The sequence below is a fragment of the Echinops telfairi genome, unplaced genomic scaffold (assembly GCF_000313985.2).
Source record: "Echinops telfairi isolate 266 unplaced genomic scaffold, ASM31398v2 ScPeMD7_4;HRSCAF=17, whole genome shotgun sequence".
Lineage (NCBI taxonomy): Eukaryota > Metazoa > Chordata > Mammalia > Afrosoricida > Tenrecidae > Echinops > Echinops telfairi.
Window position 1 is genome coordinate 15,080,194 of NW_022103900.1, and position 24,455 is coordinate 15,104,648.

Genomic DNA, 24,455 nt, shown 5'->3' on the forward strand with positions numbered 1-24,455 from the left:
TCCTTTTGAACAGATCCTGATCCAACCCTTACAGGCTTGCCGCATTCCATCAGAAAGACGGTTTGTAGAAGTTAAAAGACTAAATGATAGAAGGCAGGAGGCTGAAGGGCAGGTGGCTTATAGTTATCAAGATAGAAATTCACGGGGGGGGGGCACAGGGATGTAAATAAAGGTTTCAGGAATGAATGGAAAGGGGACCATCTTTCTGAAGCCGCTCTTGACTTTCAGTGTCTCTACAGCTTTGGATTGTGCTGGACTTGTTTTAGGTGTTCTTAAGCCCCAAAGAAGTTAAAATAAGCAGAAACTTTAAATTCTGAGCAACATAATTTTAAGCTTATGGTTTACAGCATATGTTCCCAAACTTACTTGACCTACCAGCCCCATTTTCAGAAAATAAATTGCTCAGCAGCCGCCTGGCCATTAGAAACGTTTGCACTCTCGCCTACGAGGAAACCACTCGGCACCATGGAATCAGTGCTGACTCGGCAACCCCGTAGGACAGTGCAGAACTGCCCCGTGGTGTCTGAGACCGCCGTTCTTTATAGGCGGAGGAAGCCTCGCCATTTTCCTGCAGAGTGGCTCGTGATGGGCAAACAGCCAGCCCACGTAACCTACGGTACCACCTGGGCTCCTGGACTGTAATTCAGGACAAAGCGTAGGGATCTGCTTTTGCGGCTCACCTGGATCGTTTCGATGCCACCCCCGCCCCGCTGCAGTGTCCCCCACTTCGGGAAACGCTAGCCTCAAGTATGTAGCCAATTCCCTGTGGAATTGTTGGATTTCTGAGGCTTAGAGATATGCATTGTGAATATACAGTAACCATCTTGGCTTGATGATGTGATAGAATGTGAAATTCTTCACTATAAACAATGTTATTAGCATAGGAGCAGAGCTTTCAAGGCACAACCAGAAACCAGCTCTGTTCTCCCCATTCTAACTCGTTCCCCGAAACCCAGACTTCGTCCTGCTCGGAGAACATCCAGGGCAAGTGCCATACATTTTCTGGCCACTCGCAGGTAAGAGAAAAGCTTCAGCTATTTCTTTCATCACAGGTCTGTCTAGTTCACGTTTTGGTTTTTGCTTTTCATGTTAGCATACCTTTTCAAATGTCATGGAATACACATACCTCTGAATACCTTACATTTACATCATCCAAATGCAATACAGTATTTTAAATGTGAGGTTGTATGGCAAGAATGACAAGTTACCTGCCAAATCCCATCTGCTGTTGTTAGGTGCCATTGGGTTAGTTCCGACCCAAAGCACCTGACCCTGTGCCCAACTACACGACAAAACACTGCCCCGTCTGCACCATCCTCACAGTGGTTCCTCTACTCAAGCCCATTGTGGTAGCGACTATGTCAGCCCATCGTTCAGAGGGCCTTCCTCTTTCACCGCCCCTCTGCTTTGCCGAACATGTTGCCCTTCTCCAGGAACTGGTCTCTCCTGACAACCTATCCAAAGCGCATGCGAAGCCTTGCCATCCTTGCCTCGAAGGAGCCCTCTGGCCATCCTCCTTCCAAGACAGATTTGTTTGTCCTTTTAGCAGTCCATAATACTTGGAATATTCCTTGCCGGCACCACTGTGCAAACACAGTGTGTAGAGTGGCAGAATCCTGGGTAAAGCTTTGAAAACACTGGTCTAGGGTCAGGTCAGCAAACGTGACCTGCATCTCTGGAGTTGATGGTGTCAAGAGATGTCACAGACCAGAACCACCTGGTAAGCACCAGAGCGATCGATTATCTGGCTGGTGGGAAGCAATGTTTCGATAGCCTGCATTCCAGCATTACCATTGATTGTGTGTGTGTGTGTGTCTGTACACACACATGATTTGTGCATGTGTAGTTTTCATTTTGTGAATTTAATTGTGGTTGCGAGTCCGACATAGTAGATAGTGCTTTTCCTACTTAAAATGAAGCTGGGAATAGGCCCCTGGCTCACCTTTTCATGACAGATACTCTGGTTTTGCAGGAACCGATCACTGGTGTTACATGCGTGATGCCTGTAATTTAAACATCCAATCTGTTTAGTTGACAGAGTGTTGAGTCTCACGTGAACTGAACGCTTTCTCCCTTCCTCAGCTCAGGTCTGCTCCCATTAGCAAGCCCACAGAGGCTTGTTGAAGCCCCTCTTGCTTGACTGGACGTGGTAGGGAATCATTCACTCTAAACTGTGATACTCAGAGCAGGTCATCGTGTCTTTGCAAATAAAGTGCTTGCTCTCAGCCTTTCTCCAGTCTCATAGACGGGTGGTGGCTGTGGTCAGTTAAACTGCAGTCCAGGGAAGCTCCCTTAGGTGACCTCGCATCTCATTTTGGGACATGGGGGTGAGCTGATATACTCTTTGGTGCCCTGTGCTGAAACAGAGCTTAAAGGCGAAGAGTTTTCAGAACCTGTGCCAGAAGCAGAGGCCTTATTTACAGTGGCACCAGGAGTGCTGACCCGGCCATCATTTACAGTTGTAGTAAGCAATGTAGTGTGTTGAGTAGAAGCTCTTTTGAAGGGGTCTTTGGAATGGGCTTAGCCAATGCCAGACTGAGTGTAGATAGATGGGCACCGTGTGACTGCCCTGCTAGCAGTGCTTCACCGAGCACCAGCTTTCCCATGGGTTGATAATGAGCACTGTTCAAAAACCTCCGAAGGAGGCCTGATCCTGTCAATTGGAGAGGAAAAAGGATCTCTTTCTACATCATGTACAGAAAAAAAGGAACAGTGCGCAGACTCCAAGAGCTGGCAGCATGCCGCCACGCCTGTGCGTTACGAATTTCTTCAGGGTCCCACAGCATGACTTCATTTCATCAGGGTACTCATATGGACAGAGCTCAGTGAAATACTGTTTTAGCACGCTCCTTCATTCTCACTGTCTGCCCTCACATGAAAGAAAGTTTTCCCCATGCTCTTCCTTCTCCTAAGAGGCCCAATGCTGTTATTTATGTTGACCGAGAAACTATGACAAGAGAAGGAGCCCCAGAATAAGTGGTCTCAAAGATGTAAAGCTGCCCTCATCATTCCTGGTGATGTCTGTTAAGCAAGGTGACATCTGGAGCCTTCAGCACCTCTTCAGGCCTGCTGGGGGTCATCAGATCATCCATCTGATGTTATTTGGCTGGTGGTAGTCTTGGCACTTTCCCACCTCCCAGTGAAGAGGCAAGCTCTTGAGTGGGCATTCAGTCCCCCTTCCACACACAAAGGTCCACCACGCTCCAAGCAGTGTGCAGCCGTGTGCCTACAAGCTGCTAGAGCTCTGCTGGTTACTGAGTCTGTTCAGTACAAGAGAAAACAGATGTCTGCTTGTCCTGCCAAGTCCCTTTCTTGCATTTTAGGAACTGGTCCAAATGCTCAGGGAGGTTTTGTCCATTTCTTTCAGATGATGACTGAGTGCTTTGCTCACTCAGGATCTCCGAGCCCCCCACTTTCCCACTAAAGTGAACATTGGTAGCTGTTTATCCCTCTCAAGCCAATGTGGGCTCTAGTTTTCTGCTTGTTAGAGAAGCCATTGAACAGCTTCTGGGCCCAGGGACAGAAAGAGACCCATGGGCCCCTTAGCATGGTCTGTTTGGACCCCCGTCATTTACAGTGTGCTTGGTTTTGTACACGGCATTGTACGTCATAAGCAGAGTCGGCCTAACACAGATTATGAAATGACTAAATTATTCTCATTCAAGGTTACTTAAAAGTACGATGCGTTCCAATCGCTTTGAATGCGTAATAATTAGAACACATGGACACTGGGGATCAGATAGTTATATGGCCAGGGCTTAGCATTTCTTGTTCTTTTTTCGGTTGTTTGTTTTAAGTTTGTAGTCATTGCAACCTTGTGGGAAATGTTTGCAAGATGGAGCATTGGTAAAGAAGGATAAATAGCATTCTCAATTCAAGTCTTCCCAAATGGAGAAACCCAATGAAGTACGGTGGTTACTCTGGAAAGCAAATGCCTGACCATCGTAGGAGACCGTGCCCTGTGTTGAAGCTGCATTCCGCTCCCCTAGCAAAGAACGGTTTAAGAACTCGGTGTGTTTCAGGATTCTGATGTTAGCAGTTTTTAATGTGCTTTTATTTTTTCCATCACTCGGTAAACTTTCAAGTTGACTGAAGACATGTATGTAATGCTTGTGTGCACACTCTTAGAATCGTCAACCCGGGGAGAAACGTGTTGCCATTGAGTCGAGTCCAACTCTTATAATGGCTCTGTGTGCTACGGAGACAATGCACCCAATAGTGTTCTTGGCTGGAATCAGCTCTTCCTGCGGTAACCCTGGGTGGGTGCACACTGCTCATCTTTAGGTTAACAGCCCAGAGCAAACCATTTGTGCCACCTGGGAACGCTCTTTAATCATAGAAGCAGCTGAAACACATTGAGAAGGTACTTATCTCTCTATCGTCAGCCCTCAAATTTCACATGTGACAAAAATCTCCTGTGGGTGTTCATAAAGATTGCACTGCCTCGCAATCTCTCACTAGCATTGTGTCAATTCCAACCCACAGCCACCCGATGGGGCAAGGCAGCGCTGCCCCGTTGGGTTTCTGAGACTGTCACTCCTTCCAGGATTAGACAGTTGTTCTTTCTCGCACAGCGCCACTGGTGGTTCGGAACTTGTGGTTAGCATCCTACCTCGTAACCACGTGCCACCAGCACCAAATAGAGACGATTATATGCTGCTTAGGTACCTTTTGAAGAATCCCCCCTCTTTATCCGGAGCATGTGTTAAGCCCTTTTAATCACAGAGCTGCCAGCTTTCTTCTGAATCTAAGCATGATTCAGACAACTTTATAGTCAAGATAAGTTTGAAGCTATCACTTCCCTGCTTCCAAAACACCAAAACCAAACTCACTGCATCGAGTCGATGCCAACTCATAGCGACCCTACAGGACAGGATAGAACTGCCTCGGTGAGTTTTCCAGCCCGTAACTCCAAATAGAAAGCCTCCCCTTTCTCCTGTAGAGAAGCTGATGGCCTCAAACTGCTGACCTTGCAGTTATCAGCCCCATGTGTAACCACGACACCACCCGGGCTCCTATGCTGCCAAAAGGGTATGGCTCCCAGATCTGCAATCGACCAGCTCCGGCTTCCTACCCCTTCCCCTCACCTACCAAATGACACTGACTCACAGGGTCAGTTGCTTACCTTGCTGGAAGACCAATTTTAGCTGAAGCTATTGAGCCTGCAACATTGTTGTATTTTTAAAAAACCCAGGTAGGAAATAGATTGCAAAATCTATATGGCTTTTTAAATACTGAATATAGGACTTCAAAGGGATTTTGTAGCTCTGGCAAGACTCCCATGGGCTTTGTCTGCAGATGCTTCATGGAACGTATCCGCATGGCATCAGTTTTGACTCACAAAGATGCCATAGAGGGTCTCTGAGCCTGTAACTCTTCAGGGGAGCAGTCTGCGTCATCGATGCAGCTAGAGGGTTTGAACTGCCAACCTTCCTGTTAGCATCGTGACACCTGGCCCACAGCACTACAGCACTCCCTCCTTTTCAGTTCCAACTCACAGCAGCCCAGAACAAAACTCCTACCGCCCTTGGTCATCCTCACAGCTTTTGTGTTTGAGCCTATTGCTGTGGCCAGCGGGTACCTCGTAAATGGGCAAGGTTCCAGAAACAACAAAATTCAATTCCTGACAGCCTTTCAGTCTGGTGTCAAGCCTCAGCTCAAAACCATGCCCTCTCCTTAACATGTGTTTCTCAAAACAAAATAAATACACACAGCTTGCTTCTCATCATCGAGTCCCATTGGGATTCATTCACAGTTCTAGTATCACATCCATCGCCAGTGTTTTCTGTCTCTGTAAACGTTTGGGAGGCAGGACTCGAGTCCTACTTATTTTATGAGGAAGCCCCCTTGCTGCCAAGCCAATTCCAATCCTGACTACCCTGTCAGCGAGAGTGGGACTGCCTCGTAGGTGTCCCAAGGCTGCAATCATCCCCGCAGCCGCCTGCCTGGTCTCTGTCCTTGGGGTGGCTGAGGCGTCCCTCCTCTAACTTGCAGTTGGCAGCTGAGGGCATCACCCCTGTCCTAGCCATCAGGTGCTGCTCTGTCAGAAATGCTCCAAGTACCTGGCTGTAACACACAGAATGTTCTTGTTCCACACCTCAAGAGGCTAAACATTGGTATTGGCTCTGGAAGAAGGCTCTTACTTATTCCCTGGTTCTATGGTGACTATAGGAGTCATGGTAGCATAGGGGGTTATGTGTCGGGCTGCTAACTGCAAGGTCAGCAGTTCGATCCCAACTGCTGCTACACAGGAGAAAGATGAGGCTTTCTGTTCCCTAATAGAGTTACAATCTCAGAAACCCACACGGGCAGTTCTGCTTCACCCCACAAGATCGCTCGGAGTTGCAATCACAGCTTGGTGGCTTGAGTTTGGTCCAGAGGCTGTGGTGCCCTTGATGAGGCATGCTATCTGTTTTCTTCCGCCTCCATCCGTTTTCTCTCCTGTTTATTGTCACTTAACCTCGAGAGATCAAAACAGAACTATTTCATTAACAGAAAGAAAACTCCATCCCAAATTGGATTAGAAGCACAGATACAGGGGTTTGGAATTCCTGAGACATATTTTAGGGATATGCACATTAACCCATAAGAGCAGTCTGGGGTGCACAAGACAAACTGTGGGTGCCCCACTGGCTGTGAGAGGCCCCAGGGCCCCTCAGAGCTCCCCTTCAGGGAGGAGCGTGGTGGGCTGAGGCAGCGCTGTGACAAGTGCTGGCTTGCATACCAGCAAAGCTTCAGGGCCAAGAAGAGATGACTAATGGAGAAGCTGCGTAATTAATTGGGTGAAGTTGATGGAGGCAATGAATGAAGTGGAAATAAAGGAGATAAGATGACTTCTCACCCTACCTTTGAAGAGTGGGGAGACTTTGAAAACTTAAAGGCCCTTTTTTATTGCTCATCCCTCTCTATCTGGAAGCATTTTAGCTGTTCATGTGCTGTGGCCATTAAGCCAGTCATTTTACCATGATCATACTTTGAAGAGACCTCTTAATCATTGATAGGTTTTGCTCAGCATAATTGGCATTATTACTGCACTGAACAGGTCTAATTTTTCGGCTGAGCGCAGGGATATTGGCATTGTCTTCAGCCTGTCAAGGGTTCATGGAGGGTGGTTATTCAGCTTCTGAGTGAGCATTTGAAATCTCTGAATTTTCTGAGAGTCAACCCCGGCTTCATGCCGGAGGAGACAGGGCACTTGAGCTGGAAGCCGCTGCTCTGGGCCTTTGGCATTGCTCTGTGCTGCTTTCCTCTGTATCAGAATGAGGACATTGTAGGGACGTGGCCATCTAGCGTCCATTCTTTCATAACTGTAGTCTTCAAGAGCTCCAGAACTTGTCTTCCCCTTTTGAGACCCTTGGCTGCTAAGCAGCAGGAGGTTTAAGCGCGACCTCCTAACAGTCTGGGATGGAAAGCACTCCGGAGCACCGTGCTCCTCTGACCCCTGGGTCACTGCGAGCCAGCCACCCCAACAGCAGCCAGGCAGAACGGCGTGCCAGGGTGTTCTCTCTTGCCTGCAGATTCTACAGAACGAGAGGTTTGATTCTTGAAGGTCGGCTCTTGATACAAATGCACACATGTGTATGCTTCACATACATTTGTAAAGTGCTATGCATTTTTGTAATACAGAATGTGAAAATGAGCCCTCCGTGTGTTACCTGTAGCCAAAATAGCACTTAATAGCCTTACTGTTGGTGCTTATTAGAGAAAAATCATAATCTTGTACAGTTGAATGTATATATAGTTGGACTACATATATTGGTTAGGGCTGAAGAATTCAGGTTTTAAACTCATTTAAGGTCATCCCGATCTCAGATTTGCAGAGATGAATTTTGACTTGGGCAGAAATTATTCCAGGCATCCTATAAACTTTTTTTCTGGATGAATTTAACACTGCATTCTTAGTAAATATGGTTGGCAGTTATAATAAATATATTTATAAGTTCTTAGGCCTTTTCTTTATCTTTGGTTCCAGCTGATTCTCCCTCAGCAGTGGAAGCGTGGGTGGGAATGATCTGAGATAAGGTAGTGGACAAGGACTCAAACTCATGTGCACACAGTCCCCTGACAATATCACTAAAGCAGTGTTTCTGATTCTGTGGGTCTGGTGCAGAGCCTGAGAATTCAGTATTTCTAACAGGTTCCAAGATAATTGGATTCCTAAGTGGGTTCCTGGATCCACCTTTAGGTGGCAAAGATTTAGCGCCCCACCCTACCCCCTTTGTACTGAACTCCATCTTTTGAATGCCTACATTCAAACTCCGTTCTGTCCAGAGTTCGTCATTTTACATGCCTTTAAAATGTCTTGTTGTGGCTAATTTAAAAACTGTCGTTTTCCTTTGGTTATCACAATAGAGAAGTCATGAGACCTCAGCTATAGAGCAGAGTTGAAAGACTTTAGGGGGAACCCCACCTTTTGGACTCTAGATGACTTGTTCAGTATCCTTCTTCATGTGTCTAAGTTGCGTTACTAGCAGTTATAATGTCCCGTGTGACCGTGGACTTGAAAGGGGCACCTAAAAATAGCAGTGGAGGAGAGGTTGGTTATTTTGGGGAACGCAGCTGAGAGTTTGGGCCCAGCGCAGCAGTGCCTGCCAGTAGTGAACTTCCAAAGCCTGCTAAGCAGGGCTCGCTGGGACCATAGCTGGCCTGCACAGATTGCCCAAGTTTCTGACACTTCTTGCACGTGGCCAAGGTGATCACGGTGCTTTGAGGTTCCCATAATCTCACGAGGTAGCACTTTAAAGGGGCCCATAGAAAGAGGGTGGCTTTGTTCAAAGAGCCCTGTTGATATTAAATACTACTCGTCTTAGAAATGCCTCACCATCTGTTGGAAATTAACGGGCAATTCTCCATTCTGTTTTAGCAACAGGAACAAGACCCTACCAACCTGTATATTTCTAATTTACCACTGTCCATGGATGAGCAGGAGCTTGAAAATATGCTCAAACCATTTGGACAAGTTATTTCTACAAGGATACTACGTGATTCCAGTGGTACAAGTCGTGGTGTTGGCTTTGCTAGGTAAGTACATTGTCTCCCCCGTCCCCACTTTTAATGTCAAGAATAGCTTTGCTAGTTCTTCTAGAAAATAGGAAATGAGCAAGAAGAGACTTTAAGCCAAGGTTATGGTAGCTAGTTGCACCAAGAACCTTAATTGGCTTACATTCTCGCAAGTCTTTTGGAAATCCATTAAGGATTCTTGAACTTGAGCATACTGAATGTCTGGTGGCTCACAGCAAGGAAACATCACATGAGCAATAGTTCCGAAAGTGGGTGTTAATTCATTCAGGATGCCTGTATCTCCTTCAAAACCCCCGTCAGGCCCATAATTCTCATAACTAAGTTGCTCTGTTTTGTTGTTGTTGTTTTCCCTCATTGGATGAAAATTTGATTCACCACCAATTAAATCCATTAATTGGCATTTTTATGGAAGCACTCAGAAAAGTAAGTCAATAATATGATATCTGGCGTATCCACCGCATACATTGAACAAATAGTAGCACTTCACAGTTTTTGTTCCACATTTGTCTCTTTTTTAAAAGATACGGCTGAAACTCCCTCATACCTTCCATCTATTTGTGTCCCTCCCTCCCCAGCAAGGAAAAAATACTCCAGTGCGGTTGGTTTCTAAAGAAAAGAAAAAAATAATAAATAAACCGGTGGAGTTTTCATTTGTGGCAAAACTTTAACCCTGAAGTTCACACACAAGCTTATTGCTTGTTGACACTGGCAGTAACAGGCCATGTCTGTATGTGCTCAGGGATTAACTTTGATTCTGGAGGGAAAACCTGTTGACATTTTACTGTCATGCATATTAACCCATTGGCTGATGATCCCATCTACCATGGCCCTATGATGTCTTCGAAGCATTGCTTTCAACATTTGAGGAAATTGGGGAAAAGACGGACTTTTCAGTTGTCATCTGGATGACAAGTAATGAGCGAATGATGGTTCTTCCAGCTCTCGGGCCATTACTGCTTCTATTAAGTCAGATGATTGTATAATAAAAACAAAAAATATGCTGCAGGTAGTAAGTTACCAAGGCCCACGTCTCCGAGGTCCACATCATTGGCTTCAAAGAATCCAGGTGATAGACTGAAAGTGTCTGCCTAACCTCCTGACCTCTCTGGGCCTTCTTCTGACAGGAAGGTCAGCTGATACCGTCTTTAGCTCCAAAGATAGAACCCAATAAAATCCTCGTGCTGATGAATCCTACTGCTTCCCATGAAAATGAAAGTCATTCTCTGGTTAGTCCAAGACTGTATTGCATTTAGAGTAAATCACCCAAGATGTCTTTCATGGAAGAAAACGAAGTCAGTCATTCAGCACCCTGGAATGTTTCTCATGTGACAGAGACGGTGCACAACTGACTTCACGGATTTAATTAATATGAAACCCGAGGCAAGTATGAAAAAGCAGCAGGCACACCCTCTGATTAACACTAATTCTTATCTTGATGTTAAGATGTGTCTTTGCCGGAATATAGAAAACCAGAGATCATTTTATAACTGTAAAAATTCTAGGGAGGAGCAACTAAGCAGTATTTTCAACTATTACTGTTTTAGTACCACAATTAACTAAGTTACTGCATATTGATTATCAGTTTTCCAACAATTCAAATAAATATTTGATATACTTGATATGGAATATGCTGGATATAATGGAAATATCGTGGAATCTATACAATTTGGAAGGTATTTGGGGATTGTCTATTATCATTTTACTATAAAAGTTCAAAATCAATGATTATCTAGAAGGTCCGATAGACCAACTTTTTCTTATCATGGTCACCTTGTGGCTAGGTGGCATGTGTGTTCACATGTACAGAACAAAGTGAAAACTTAGAGACCTCTAAATATTTACAAGTTTCTATTTTTATGTGTAAATAGGATGGAATCGACAGAAAAATGCGAAGCTGTTATCGGTCATTTTAATGGAAAATTCATTAAGACGCCACCAGGAGTTTCCGGTATGTTATTTATCTGAGATATACCTGTAGTGTTTCATGTATTGCGGAGCCTGTTACCCAGTGCTTAAGCAAGAGGCTGCTCTCTAGCAGCATGGCCGTTTGAACCCACCACGGCTGCACGGGAGAAAAGGTAACGGCAGTCAGCTTCCGTAACACGAACAGGCGTGGACGCCCTGTGCAGCAGTTCTCGGTCCTATGCGGTCACTGCTATTTGTTATCAACTGCATAGCAGTGAACTTGGACTTGCCGTTTTGTTTGATGTAGAATGTCTGTTGTTTAACTTCATCACACGATGGCTCTTACATAAGGTGACCAGATTTTAACATTGGTAAAGCGGGACACCATTGATAAAACTCATATCCTGGCGAAATAGCCACATGGCAGCTGAAAACTGTATACCCTAGCTTGTCGTGCATTCTTTCCAAAAATCAGGACTTTTTTTAAAACGCCAGAAGTGGGACGTCTGGTCACCTTACTCTTACATCTAATATAAAGAGCAATGATACAATTCTTTTTTTAAAAAGATTGGGGGCTGTACACGTAAGGCCTAAAGATTCACCTTTCCCCAGGCATTGGATATGTAAATATTAATGTAGTAAGGAGCTGTCTGGCTGTTCAAACATTTTAGGAGCCTCTCCTTTGAAGCAATTCCCTTTCTCTGTTCCTGTAACACCCAGGCAGGTAGGGATTGATGTCACCCCAAATTGAGTATCTCCAGTGTGACCAGCCCGGGCACTTGGTTACTCTCATCCACTTCTTCAGCCTTCCATCACAATAATTCTCAATTTTCCTCAGCCAATCCAGTCCCCTGCCCGGCCGATGGCTTCGCTTCCTGCTTGATGAATGGGCATCTCCGGGCAGAAACCCCTCAGCTCTCTGTTCTTTGCCAACAAGGAAGTCTACACTTTTCTATCCATTCTTACCTCCCTCAAGGACAAGGCATTCAAAGCTGGGGCCTGGATCTGCCAGTTATCCACTCCTCCTATAATTTCTGTTTCTCTCACGTTTATCTGTTTTCCATTTTTGGCCAACAAATCCAATATCTTTTAGTTTCATGGGCAAGATTGATTTGGGGAAGCAAGCGAAAATGCACAAATTAACAATAGGGACAAAAATGGTGAATGTCACTACAATAGTGATATTTTTCAATCGCAAAAAAAAATACAGTGAGTAAAACCAGGAAGTGCTTTGTGCCAGTAACTTCCAGGTAAATAATTTTCTAGGGAAAAGTACCAGATGTTTAGATCTTTCAGATCCATCCCATCCTAAAGCCAAGCCCCTCTGTATCTCTCTCTCTTCTCACAAAAACATTTCAAAGGCGTCATTTCTATTTTCTCACTTCCCACTCGCATCTCAACTCTCTCCGATCTGACTTTTTGGGGTAGTGTGTGATTGGAATCCCATTGGTAAGCTCCCCTCCAAGGCCCTCCCATCCCCGCATGTTTTGTGTCTGCTCTCGGGTACTGCTGTTCCACTCCTGGAAACATCCTCCTCCCCTGGCTTCTCTTACGCCTGTCTCTCTTGTCTTCTCTTCAGTGATCTTGTGTCTTCTGTCTATTCCATTGTTGGCTTATCATTCTGATAGATTTGCTCCCTCTCAATGTTTTGATGTCTTGCTTATATGCAAGTGCAGGGCAGTGGGAGTTCCATGGTAAAATTCTCTCCTTCTGTGCAGGAGACCTGGATTAGATTCCTGGCCAGCACATCACAAATGTAGCCAGGGGAGGCTTACATGCTGCTATGACACTGAAAGAGATTTCAGTGGAGCTTCCAGACTGAGGTGGACTAGCAGATAAGGCTGAGAATCTACCTCTAAAAGTCAGCCAGTGAAAACCCCATAGATGAGACAGTCCTCGTCCCACTGTGTATGTGGTCACCGTGAGTTGGGTGGGTGGTCAACACTACAGCAGCTAACAACAACAGCATATTCAGATGACTCTCAGTCAGCTGTCATGCTGAATTTTCCCCCTGCCCCCCAACCCCCAAGTTTCTGGATACCTGGCCTCAGTCATCTCATTCATCCTCTCCAAATCTCCATCAGTCTCTCTCCAACTCTAATCCTGCTCCTTTTCCAGTTTCCCTTGTCTCTGTTAGTGGGCCAGGATCTACTCGGGCAACCAAAAACTCAGTAATTCTGGGTGCCCTCCCTCCCTCCCAGTATTGCTCATTTCTCATATGCAAATTCCTGAATTTTTTTCTAAAATGTTCTAGAATCGACCCTCTCCATCCCTCCTACCATTGCCTAGTTTGTTACCTGTCAACTCTTACCTTACTTCTGTCAAATGTGTACCCTTCTTGGTTGTAGCCAGAGAGAGTTGGATAAAACATAGGCTTCTTCACTTACTGCAAAATTGCATAAGAGACTCTCCATCAAATGAAAAACCTAGAATGTCCTAGTATGTCTGACATTGTAGGCTGCCAGCAGCCTTGCCTACCCCTTCGACACTGTCCTCCTCCATTCCTTGCCTCACTTCTGTCTTCCTCCAAAACTAAACTGCCGATGGGGTCTCAAGCATGTTAGGCTGCTTCATCTCTCTGTGCCTCCTTGCGCGTGGCTTCCAGAGCCTTCCGTACCTTTAAAACCCTGCTGTCTGGGTGCAGTTGGCCACTAGCATATGGCTTGCCAGCAGACAGAAAGTTCCAGGTTTAGAAAGTCCTTCCGTTTACGTGGGTGGGGAGCAGAGTGCAGGCAGAGGACAGCACTGAGACTTACAGCAGGGAACAGAGAAGAGCACGTGCTTTCCTTTCTCTTCCCCTCCCGCCCCACCCTGTCCCTGGTCCTGTCAGTCCTCTGAGCGTTTCGATGAGGAGCCCTAGTGGTAGAGCAGGTACTTGTGGAGCTGCAACTCAACTGCAAGGTTGGCAGTTTGAAACTACCAGCAGCTCTGCAGGAGAAAGATGAGGCTTTCGCCTTCACTCAACAGTTGCCGTCTCGGGAACTCGCGGGGACAGTGCTTCCCTATCCTGTAGGGTCGCTGTGAGCCCACTTAGTACCTTTCTGGTTCTGTGTCTCAGGCTGTATCCAAATCAGCCGTTCTTGGTAAGCCCCCGGGTCCGATATTAGCCTATATGTCTCATACTAGTCCATAAATTCCTCTTTAGACTCACACAGCACATACAGTGATGCCGAATGCAGAAATATCACAGGCCAGTGGGTAGATATTGTGCATCCAGTGACAGTGGAAGCATCTCAGCACTGGCACAGGTCTCCACGGGTCTCCTCCAGCTCTCTGAGTGTCTCAACTCAGAGGGAAGGGAAGGCAGAGAGAGTGAGTCTGGCCCCCAGTGGCTTCCAAATGAGGTTATCATGCTGTGACCTGATTGACAGGCTAGATTCCACCCCTTCGTTCAAGTTGTAAAGAGATTATATAACTTCCACAGTATCCCAGGACCACTTAGGGTTGTCGCTGAGTGAGGGAAGCAAAGAGTTTCTCAAGTGAATAGTTGGTATCAGACCGAGAAGAAGAAGAATAGAGGCCTATTTGCCAACACACTTATTTGTCCCAATACCATTTTTTAAAATCATGTTATTAGGGGCTCATACAACTCTTAGCACAATCCATACATACATCAATTGTGTAAAGCACATTTGTACATTCATTGCCCTCATCATTCTCAAAACATTTGCTCTCCACTTAAGCCCCTGGCATCAGCTCCTCATTTCCCCCCTCCCTCCCCCCTCCTCCTCCCTCATGGACCCTTGATAATTTTGTCATATCTTACACTGTCCGACATCTCCCTTCACCCAATTTTCTGTTGTCTGTCCCCCAGGGAGGAGGTTATAGGTAGATCCTTATAATCGGTCCCCCTTTCCACCCCACCCTCCCTCCACCCTCCAGTATCGCCACTCTCACCTCTGGTCCAGCTGGATTAGTAAGGTAGCATTGGGATCATGCCGGGGTGAGGGAGGGGGGGCATTTAGGAACTAGAGGAAAATTGTATTTTTCATCGTTGCTACACTGCACCCTGACTGGCTCGTCTCCTCCCCATGGCCCTTCCATAAGTTGCCTACCGATGGGTTTTGGGTCCCCACTCCGCACTCCCCCTCATTCACAATGATATGATTTTTTGTTCTTTGATCCCTGATCCTTTCTACACCTTGTGATCACACAGGCTGGTGTGCTTCTTCCAATACCACTTTTTCTATGTAAAAATGGATAACACTGAAAGATACAGATTCACTGAATGGAATTTTATGAATAACATGAAAGGTCTGACACCGCTTCTGTGACTAGCCTTTTCTAAGTCCCACACAATGTGGGCCCCGGCTTTGACACAGAAGACAGGCAAGCATTGAGGTCTTCTGAGATCATGTCTTTCACTCGTCCTTGGCGGGAACAGTTTCTTCACGGCTGTTCATGTGAACCAAGTTTGGATATACTCTGTAGCCCCGCGTTTCTCGCATTGACTCAAGGACCGTAATTATGAATGGGGAGGCACTTTAATCTTCTGCATTCAGTTGCGCCTCATTTCTTAGAGAAAATACCAGATCACTGTGTGTGATAGCAGCACTGCGATCCTGTAGCAGTACAGTGGTAGCCCCAACAGCTTGTGGTTTGTGTGACTGTCTGTGAGGCCCAGGTGTCTACAGGCATAGGTGGGCGCTTCAAAAAGTGTGTGGGAAAACGGAATTCAAAGCTCACAGAACCTTCCACATCCTCGGAAGCCCTCTCCCTCATGTGGTGGGAGCATAAACTATGAGACCGAGAAGTAGACCTGAAATTGAAATGAAAATTACACCTGTTTGTGTGTTTTCATTTCGTTGTATCTGTTTTCCCATCCACAACACTTGAGTCGAGAGAAAAGGAAAAGAAAGGAATTGTTTGAACCTTCAGCCGCCTAAAGACAAGGGAACCCTCCCAGACCCTGGAGCCTTTTGTAAACCCGCCCCTGCCGGTCTTGATTTAACACCTGTGCACAGTTGACCCCTGGTATGAATTTCCGAGTGCTGCCCTCACGAAATAGCACCAGTTGGGCGGGCGGCTTAATAAGAACAAAGCCTCATGGTCTCATAATTCTGGAGGCTGGGAATCCAAGATCAGGGTGTTACCTGGGTTGATCCCCAAGGGTTTGGAGGGAAACTCTGTCCCTCGCCTCTCTCTGGGTTTCTGGTAGCTCTGGTGTTTCCCGGCTTGTCGCGATCTTGTCTTGACCTTGTCATCGGTGCCTTCCCTCTGCCTCTGGGCCTGTGTCTTTTTAAGGACATTGGTCTAAAGGGTGAAGACTCACCCTGCTCCAGCATGCCCTTATACTCACCCAGCTAATGACATCTTCAGAGACCTTATTTCTAAATAGGGGCGCCTTCACCAGCTTGGGGGTGGGGTGGTGTTAGGGTGTCCGCATAGCTTCATGGGGGTCGAGAGCAGTCCATAAGACCCTTGATGTTTTCTTCGCTTGCCCCTTGCATCGTCAGCCCCTCTGAGGATCTGTCAGCCATGTACTTGTGGTCTCAGTGTTTTCTCATGCAACAGAGAAAGTCTGAGAAAGGGGCCAGGGGAAGTGAGATGGGGCGGGGGGGACGGCGTGCGGGGAGTTTATTTGTTTGTATCTCACAGTGGTCTGAGAGAGGATCTGCCAGTTCTCTGAATGAAGTCCATGTCAGGACTGCTCTTTCCTTCGTGTCTCCTGAGAGCTTGCTGGTTTGGTCTTTCCCCGTGTTCTTGGAAGCAGGCTCACGGGTCACACTCATGCAAGGGGAAAGCGACTGTGCTTTCCCAGCCTCGAGTGAATGATGGCGAGATTCTCTGCTCCTGCACAGCCAGCAGAGGACCCTCCTACGCATTTCCCTGCACAGAGCATCCTACCGTGGCGAGCACACCTGGAAGTCGAAGTCAGTCAGTTTTCTTTGTCCTAAATCAGTTCTCACATCGTTGTCCATTTTCTGGTGTTTAATGATCGGTGTGTTAGTACTGGTACTCAACTAGATTATAAGTTCTTTGAGGACATGGGCTCGTTTTTTTTCTCTAAATCATTTTATTGGGAGCTAATCTAGAGAAGAACCGTATCAATCGCGTCAGGCAGTAAGGTGCAGTTGCTTCCATAATCAGCTTCAAAACCTTCTCTTCCTTCTTGAACTCCTTGATACCTGCGCCCCTTGACCTCCCCTCCCCGACTGTACCTCGGGGCTGTGTTTTTGAACGTGTGTGCTACATAGAGACAGCCGTCCTTCACCGGATAGCAGGAGATGCTGCCAAGTAGCTTCAAGAGCACTTGGTACATAGAGCTCATCACAATAGTCATGGCTGTTTTCAGGACCTTTATGGATACCTCTTTGCATGTGAGTGCGCTTGAAGAGCCCTTAGGCATGAGTTTAGAATATATGATGTGGCTCCGATGAACTCAACTTTTCTCAAATATAAGTTCACAATAGCATTTGAAAAGGCTTGTAATGTCTCTAGATTTTGAATTCACCTAATATAGCACTAACACTGTCATTTGATCCTGTTCTCTGACCTCGGATTCCCTGCATGACCCACGACTCCACACCATCAGTTCGTCCGCATTGAGCGGATGATGGTTTCTGGCAGAACCAGATTAAAAATAAATCAATAAAACGTATTGTCATGCCTGGGTAGATGGAACGAGCTTCCACTTTAATGTGCAAGTCCATTGCCAAGCAGACAAAACATTTTGAAGTACAGTCAGAGGATGGCTTATGTAGTGATGCAGTTGCGTGGCTGGCATTCGAAGCCTCTGGCTTGGATTCTGTCAAAGTACTCAGGTTCTTGCACGACTCGCGGTTTGCAGGGCTGTGACATTCAGCCAAGTACAGAAAAGGAGCCGATGGCCGACAGTAGACACAGTCTCCCCAAAAAGTCAGTTTCGAAAATTACCGAACCAAACGATGTCTTGGGCTCTCCTAACTGTGGCATGCCTAAGGAAGTCAGTGGACCGATGAGTGGAAGGAGATCCTCTATGCACGTGAGTTGACCCTGTTTTCCGATGCCACCCCTCTTGCTAAGATACACACCCTTCATGCCAGGGTGGTGTGGCTGCCCCCCACCCCACCCAGACCCATCCTGGCCAGGGACATGGAGTACAATATAATACATGTATGTATGTATGTATATAATTCTATAAAAACTGAATGCATCACTTAGCAGTTGTTTAAGGCAATCACTTGTCTGAGCTGCACGGGAGAAAGATGAGGCTGGGTGCTCCCGCAAACTGTCACAGTCTTGCAAACCCACAGGGACAGTTCTACCCTGCCCGATGGGGCCTCCATGAGTCAGAATCAATGGCAGTGAGTTTGGGTTTTGGTGTTACTGTTTTTTTCACATGAAGCACCCTTTTACCTAATAGTTTGTTGGAAAAAATATTTGTAAGACCTTATCTATCATTCCCCATGAACCCATCCTTTCCCCTGTCCCTTGATGACATCTTAGTATTGCCGTGTATTTGGATTTGCCCTAGTTTTACATGCTAACTCCTTTTCAGTAAATCAGATTTGCTTTGAAGCCCTCTGTGCCACCCCACCCCCACCAACATAAAGGCACCAGGGACTTCTTTGTGAAGCAATCTAGGTGCATTCCACAAAGAAGTTCTCTCTCAGCATATTTTATGTGCTCAATAAAGGTGATGGTTTCCGCCAGCATGAAAGTTAGAAATGAAGGTTGGGGAGTGTTAGTTTCCTAGAGCCAATATCCAAATCAGGAGCCCTGTCCATGGTGACATATGGTCGTGATTCAAAGATTCATCTAAAAAGACCTGTCAGAGTACCTCCTTGGGCAAGCATGTCGCCACTGAGTAAGCCGTGCACAGGGCACATGGGCTGGAACTGCCCTAGCTCTGCAAACAGCCCGGTGTGCTGCCTGCCCCACACCGCTGTCTTGTGTCTATCAGAGACGCCTACCCAGATGCCCAAAGGCCAACAGTGTCTTCAGTGCTCCAGGAGACACTGTGGCCATCATTTCTCTCTCTACTCCTCCAAGGTATTAATGATGAGGACATCTGAGGAAGGCCTTGTGTGCTTTAGGCATAAAGTTAAAAAAGAAAGTGTGTCTAGTCCCTGGGTTTGTGAATTGAGTTTGATTCCTGGTGTCACCCAAAGATTGTATGTGTCATAAGCATCTTCAGTGAAGAACATCGGGGACCGTTGGAAACCCCCACAGGAGCCCCGGTGGTGTAGTGGGTGGTGCACTGGGCTCCTGACTTCAGGGTTACCAGTCGCTCCGCAGGCGAAGATGCTTTTTGCTCCCCTAAAGAAACTTTGGAAATGCAGAAGGACAGTTCTGCTCTGTTGTGTAGGGTTAGTGTTGGTCAGAACCCACTAGATGGCAGTGAGTTTGGTTGGGCTTGGCTTGGCTTAGCTCCCTCCATAGACTTCAGCTTCTTGTACATCTGCTTTTTGTGCTCTCTGACTTTTCAGATTGGGTATGTACCCAGCAAAGCTTGCAAACTGGTCTTATCCCATTGAATCACTCCCTTTGTGCAGGTAATATTATTAGGACACTGCTGTGTGCCAGGAGGCAGAAAACATAATGTTTAAAGGAAAAATTATGACTCTAGGAAGAAAGCCTAGCAATTTTTCGGAGATTTGTTATTGCCCATTTTGCTCACTTAATGTTTGTCTTAAGCATCATTACTCTGTAAAAGCAGACTGTTGGCAGTTCTCTGGCGAAAGAAATACTTGCAGAACTGTATGGCGGCCTGGTCCTTTTAGGACAATGTGATCACACCTTTGGCTTCAGGATCTGCTCAGTTCTCCCTTACTCGGTTCATACAGTCAGGAGAATGGAGCCTAAGTGCAGGCATTATTGACACACACCCTCCCAGGGTGGCTCTTTTAGGGAGGAATCAATGCTGTGAAAAGGAATTTGCTGAAGCATTCTGAGGTGGTCAGTTGGACAAGGGCTATGCTGCCCACGCCAGACTCACAGAAACGGAGAGCAGGGACCCATAGCCACAGCCCAATACAGGCCAGGTTTTCACTCTTTTTGCTGGGAGTGCTGTGGTGGGACTGCCTGCAGGCAGTAAGGGTCACTCCCTTGCCCTCTAAGGTTCTGCCAAGGAAGGGCAGTCAGTGGTAGAGGACAATTTTAATAGAAACTCCGAGGCTCTTGAGTAGAAGATGTGGGTGTCGCTGTGAAATGGTTTTTGAAAAGGCATCTGCCAGTGGTGTCATCCAACACTGCAACTTGAACACCATTCTCTGAGAAAGCAAGGCAGCAGCCAGCTCAGGACAGCCCTCAGAATAAATGCTCCATGGGAGAACCGTGTGGCAGTCTGTTGTTGAATGGACTACAGCTTTGGAAACCCTGTGGGGTACTTCTCCTCTGTCCTTCAGGGTCTCAATGGGTGGAAATCAGCTCCGCAGCAATGAGTTCAGATTGATTGAGCTATTGTAAGTACTCTCTGTGTTCATCTTAATAGTCTTTTGAAGTAGAAACTATTTATAATCCCATTTCACAACTTCTTAGATCAGAAATGTTAAATGGTTTATCTAGTCACGAGCTGACTGAGCCAAATTTCAAAGCCATTGTTCTAACCTCTGTACTATTTATGGGAGGGCCTGGGATCGAGAGAGAAAGAAGGCCCACAGCTACACTGACCGTGTAAATTATACATTTGGCAAAAAAGATAAAAATATCTGAGATTTCTTCTCAAATGAAAAGATTTTGTAACAATATGTCAGTGTAAATGGTGGAAGAAGAGGACTCACCCTGTCTTCACGAATGTAGATTTGTGTGTGCAAGTGTGTACTTGTATGGTGGACTGTTGCGTGACATAGATCCATCAATTTCACCTTAGTTAATATTGTTCTTATTGTATCAACACGCCACCCTTCTTTGGTGAGGTAGACAGTAACAGTGGAAGAATTCCAATAGGAATCTAAACCAAACCCATTAGAAGTGACAGTAACACGGGCATGTATTGCAAGCTTTACCAGTCCCCTTCCCACAAGCTGAGTGGGAGGTGGAGACCCTCCACAAGGTTAGGGGCAGGAGGAAAGTCCACAGGGGAGCAGACAGGTGCGGGACAGAGAGCGTCTGCGTGTAGATGCTACAGCTGTGTGTGGTGATTAAATAGGTGCGCAGTTATGTAGAAACAAAAGGGAGTTAAAGGAGGAAATGATGTTATGCACCAAGCACAGACAATATTTCCTGGATCCGAATTTTTTTCTTAACGAAGTACCCTCCATAGTCCCTGACTGTAGAAAATGGACCTTGTTGCTAGTTAACAGACATTATTAAAAGGAGCCAACATTGTAAGAAAACAAAGCCAAGTCCAGTTGCTGTGTGGTCCAGTGTTCCAAGCTGGTGGGAGAGCATCTTATCAAGGATAGTGTATGTTTTGCAAAATGTTGATGAGGGTAAAATACTGCGGCGTGAGAAAAGTGGGTGTTTGAAGTTGCAATCTCTCCCGCTGCCAGCCTCTGACTGGGAGAACACAGCGAGGAACGGGTGCCCTTGGTTAGAAACTGGAGAAGGCTGGTTCCCCTGCGCCCCTTTATTACATCTGTGAGCGGGACCTCAGTGCCACAGTCCTTCCTGGGGTGATTTGGGGGATAACTACAAACAAAAGCATTTGATCTAAAGTTTGTGCTCAAGAACGTGTGGAAGGGAGATACTTGGTAGAGGTGCGCACTAAGTCTGCTCAGGCACCCTCCCAGCAGGTTGTTAAGCTGTTAAGAGGGATCGATCGCACCAGGAAATTGGCATTTGTGAAAAGGTCACCCACTGGTAAAGCCCCACTGAGGGCAAATTAGCAGCCTAGTCATGTGATTTCCTGGGATGGTTCTCGGTTGCCGTTGAGTTGGCTCTACCTCATGGTGACCCCAGGTGTGCAGAGTAGAACTGCTCTCTCGGGCTCTCAAAGCTCTGACCCCTGCCACTCGCAAGGCCTGCTTTCCGAGGTGTCTGTAAGTGGGTTCAAACCACCACCCTTCAAGTGCTTGCTTGTTTGCACCACCCAAAGACCCCTGAGATGGCTCTTAGGAGAGGCTAAAAAATATTAGATCGGTGTTTGCATCTGTGATGCTTTCTAGGACTTTCAACCGATGCCCCATGTTTTTAACAATTGTCAAGTCTTTGAGGACACATTTGCCGATGGTTCGGATGAACAAACATTTTTTGGGGGGGTGGATAATATGGAGGACAGCTCCGGAGGACAGACCTAAAAGCTGTATTACTCTCTCACTGCCACACACACACACTCTCTCACGCTTTCACTGCCTCAGTCAGTGACTCACTGACTCTCACTGTCTCATTGTCTCACAAAAAAGAAAAAAAAGCTGCATTAGCCTAAAATACATGACATGTTTCACAAAGATCAATTAATAAGGGGCAATTTTATATTGTTTTGTACAGTTTTAATATGGCCATTTATTGGAAGTCACAAATCACTTGGAGCTTTTTGCCATTGCTGTTTTGCACTATGCAGTGAAGACTTGCCAATCCAGAGACCATGTTGAACATATGAATAGGCTGTTTGCTACTAAAGTTAAAATATACAAACTAACTGATTGCTCACAGTCACCTAATTAGGATTCATGGCAGCGCAGTGATCATCGGTATCTCTCTTCTGAAAGCCCATCAAGGAGGCGGCCTGCACTGGCCATCCCGTAGATGAAGCTAACGCCGTCGCATAAAGCCCCTAAGGTTTCCAGCGGAAACCCCTTGGCACCAAAAAGCCAAGTGGCTTGGTTTTGTGCCACGAGAGATGCCCATCATCTGATGATTTCATTTTGTGACAAGCCCATGCAAAATTAAACATTCATTAGCTGTCATACGGATATGTTTGTTTTTTCATCTAAAAATATAACGAATCATGAACCCTTATTTGACCTCCTGGTATAAGTCACTGTAAATGAGGCCCCTTTGCCTTTTAAAATGCCTAGAGATTTCTTCAACTCTTCAAGCACTTTGCTCTTCTGAGGCACATGGTCAAAGCTTCCTGAAGTAAACATTAACTTTTAGGGATAAGTTTTTTCATACAATGACCCAAGTGTATATAAAAGCCATTGCAAAAGCAACTAGAAGTATTTTCTTTTTCTTCCAGGTGGAATTTTATTCAAAGAAAACATCTCTTTTTTGATGATGGGGAAATAGATCTATGTACATATATTTATAGGTTTAGTGTTAAGGTCACAGATGGACATTGGGCCTCCACTCAACTACGCCCTCAACGCAAGAACACTTTGTTCTATTAAACTGGCATTCCATGGTGCTCACCTTCCTGACACAATCGCTGAAGACAAAGCGGGTGCATAAGCAAATGTGGAGAAGAAAGCTGATGATGCCCAGCTATCAAAAGATATAGTGTCTGGGGTCTTAAAGGCTAGAAGTTAAACAAGGGGCCATCTAGCTCAGAAGCAACAAAGCCCACATGAAAGAAGCACACCAGCCTGTGCAATCATGAGGTGTCGAAGGTATTAGGCATCAAAGAACAAAATATGTCATTGAGAATGAGAGGTAGTGCGGAGTGGGGACCCAAAGCCCATCTGTAGACAACTGGACATCCCCTTACAGAAGGGTTGAGGGGAGGAGACGAGCCTGTCAGGGTACAATGTAGCAATGATGATACATAAAACTTTCCTCTAGTTCCTAAATACTTCTTCCCCGCCTTCCCCTCTATCATGATCCCAATTCTACCTTACAAATCTGGCTAGACCAGAGGATGTACACTGGTACAGATGATTCCTTCAGGACCAGTGCTGAGAGCAGCGATACCGGCAGGGTGGACGGAAGATGGGATAAAATGGGGGAACCGATTACAAGTATCTACATATAACCTCCTCTCTGTGAAAAGGATAACAGAAAAGTGGGTGAAGGGAGACATCGGACAGTGTAAGATATGACAAAATAATAATAGTCTATAATTTATCAAGGGTTCATGGGGGTGGGGGGAGTAAGGAGGAAAATGAGGAGCTGATACCCCAGGGCTTAAGTAGAAAGCAAATATTTTGAGACTGATGAGGGCAACAAATGTGCTTGACACAATGGATGGATGGATTGTGATAAGAGTTGTACAAGCCCCCAATAAAATGATTTTTTTTTAAAAGAACACCCGAATGATTAAGTGGCTTTTCCTAAGATTGAGTATGCTGCCACCCCAATTAGACTCCAGACCCTTGAAAACAAGGTGTCTTATCTTACCCATCCAGCGTCGTCACGACAGCTGGCTCATAGGAGGGACTCAAGACTTTTTGGCTGGTAAATAAACAACAGCAAATTTTGGTGGTAAAAACAGCTGTTAGACTTCAGTGGCTTCACATGGAACACTGGGCACTCTCATCTCCCTTCGGAGCCCCGGGGTGTTGTGCTTGGTTACCCATTGGGCTGCTAACTGCAGGCTGCCAGTTCAAAACCAGCTGCCACTCCTCGGGAAGATGAGGCTTTCTACTCCTGTCAAGAGTTACAGGCTCAGAAACCCAAAGGGTAAGGTGACCAGATTTTAACATTGGTAAAGCAGGACACCATTGATAAAACTCATATCCTGGCGAAATAGCCACATGGCAGCCGAAAACCGTGTACCCTAGCTTGTC

At 46.1% G+C, this 24,455-nt stretch overlaps 1 protein-coding gene across 2 annotated transcripts in view; it reads left to right on the forward strand.

Moving 5' to 3' along the window:
- Positions 1-24,455, forward strand: part of RBMS1 (RNA binding motif single stranded interacting protein 1) — a 190,544-nt gene that overhangs the window by 146,647 nt on the left and 19,442 nt on the right. For both annotated transcript variants that reach the window (XM_004703791.2, XM_004703792.2), the window contains 2 exons: positions 8,864-9,021; positions 10,890-10,969. In XM_004703791.2, coding sequence (XP_004703848.1) covers positions 8,864-9,021; positions 10,890-10,969 — 238 coding nt within the window. The remainder of the gene's footprint in view (positions 1-8,863; positions 9,022-10,889; positions 10,970-24,455) is intronic.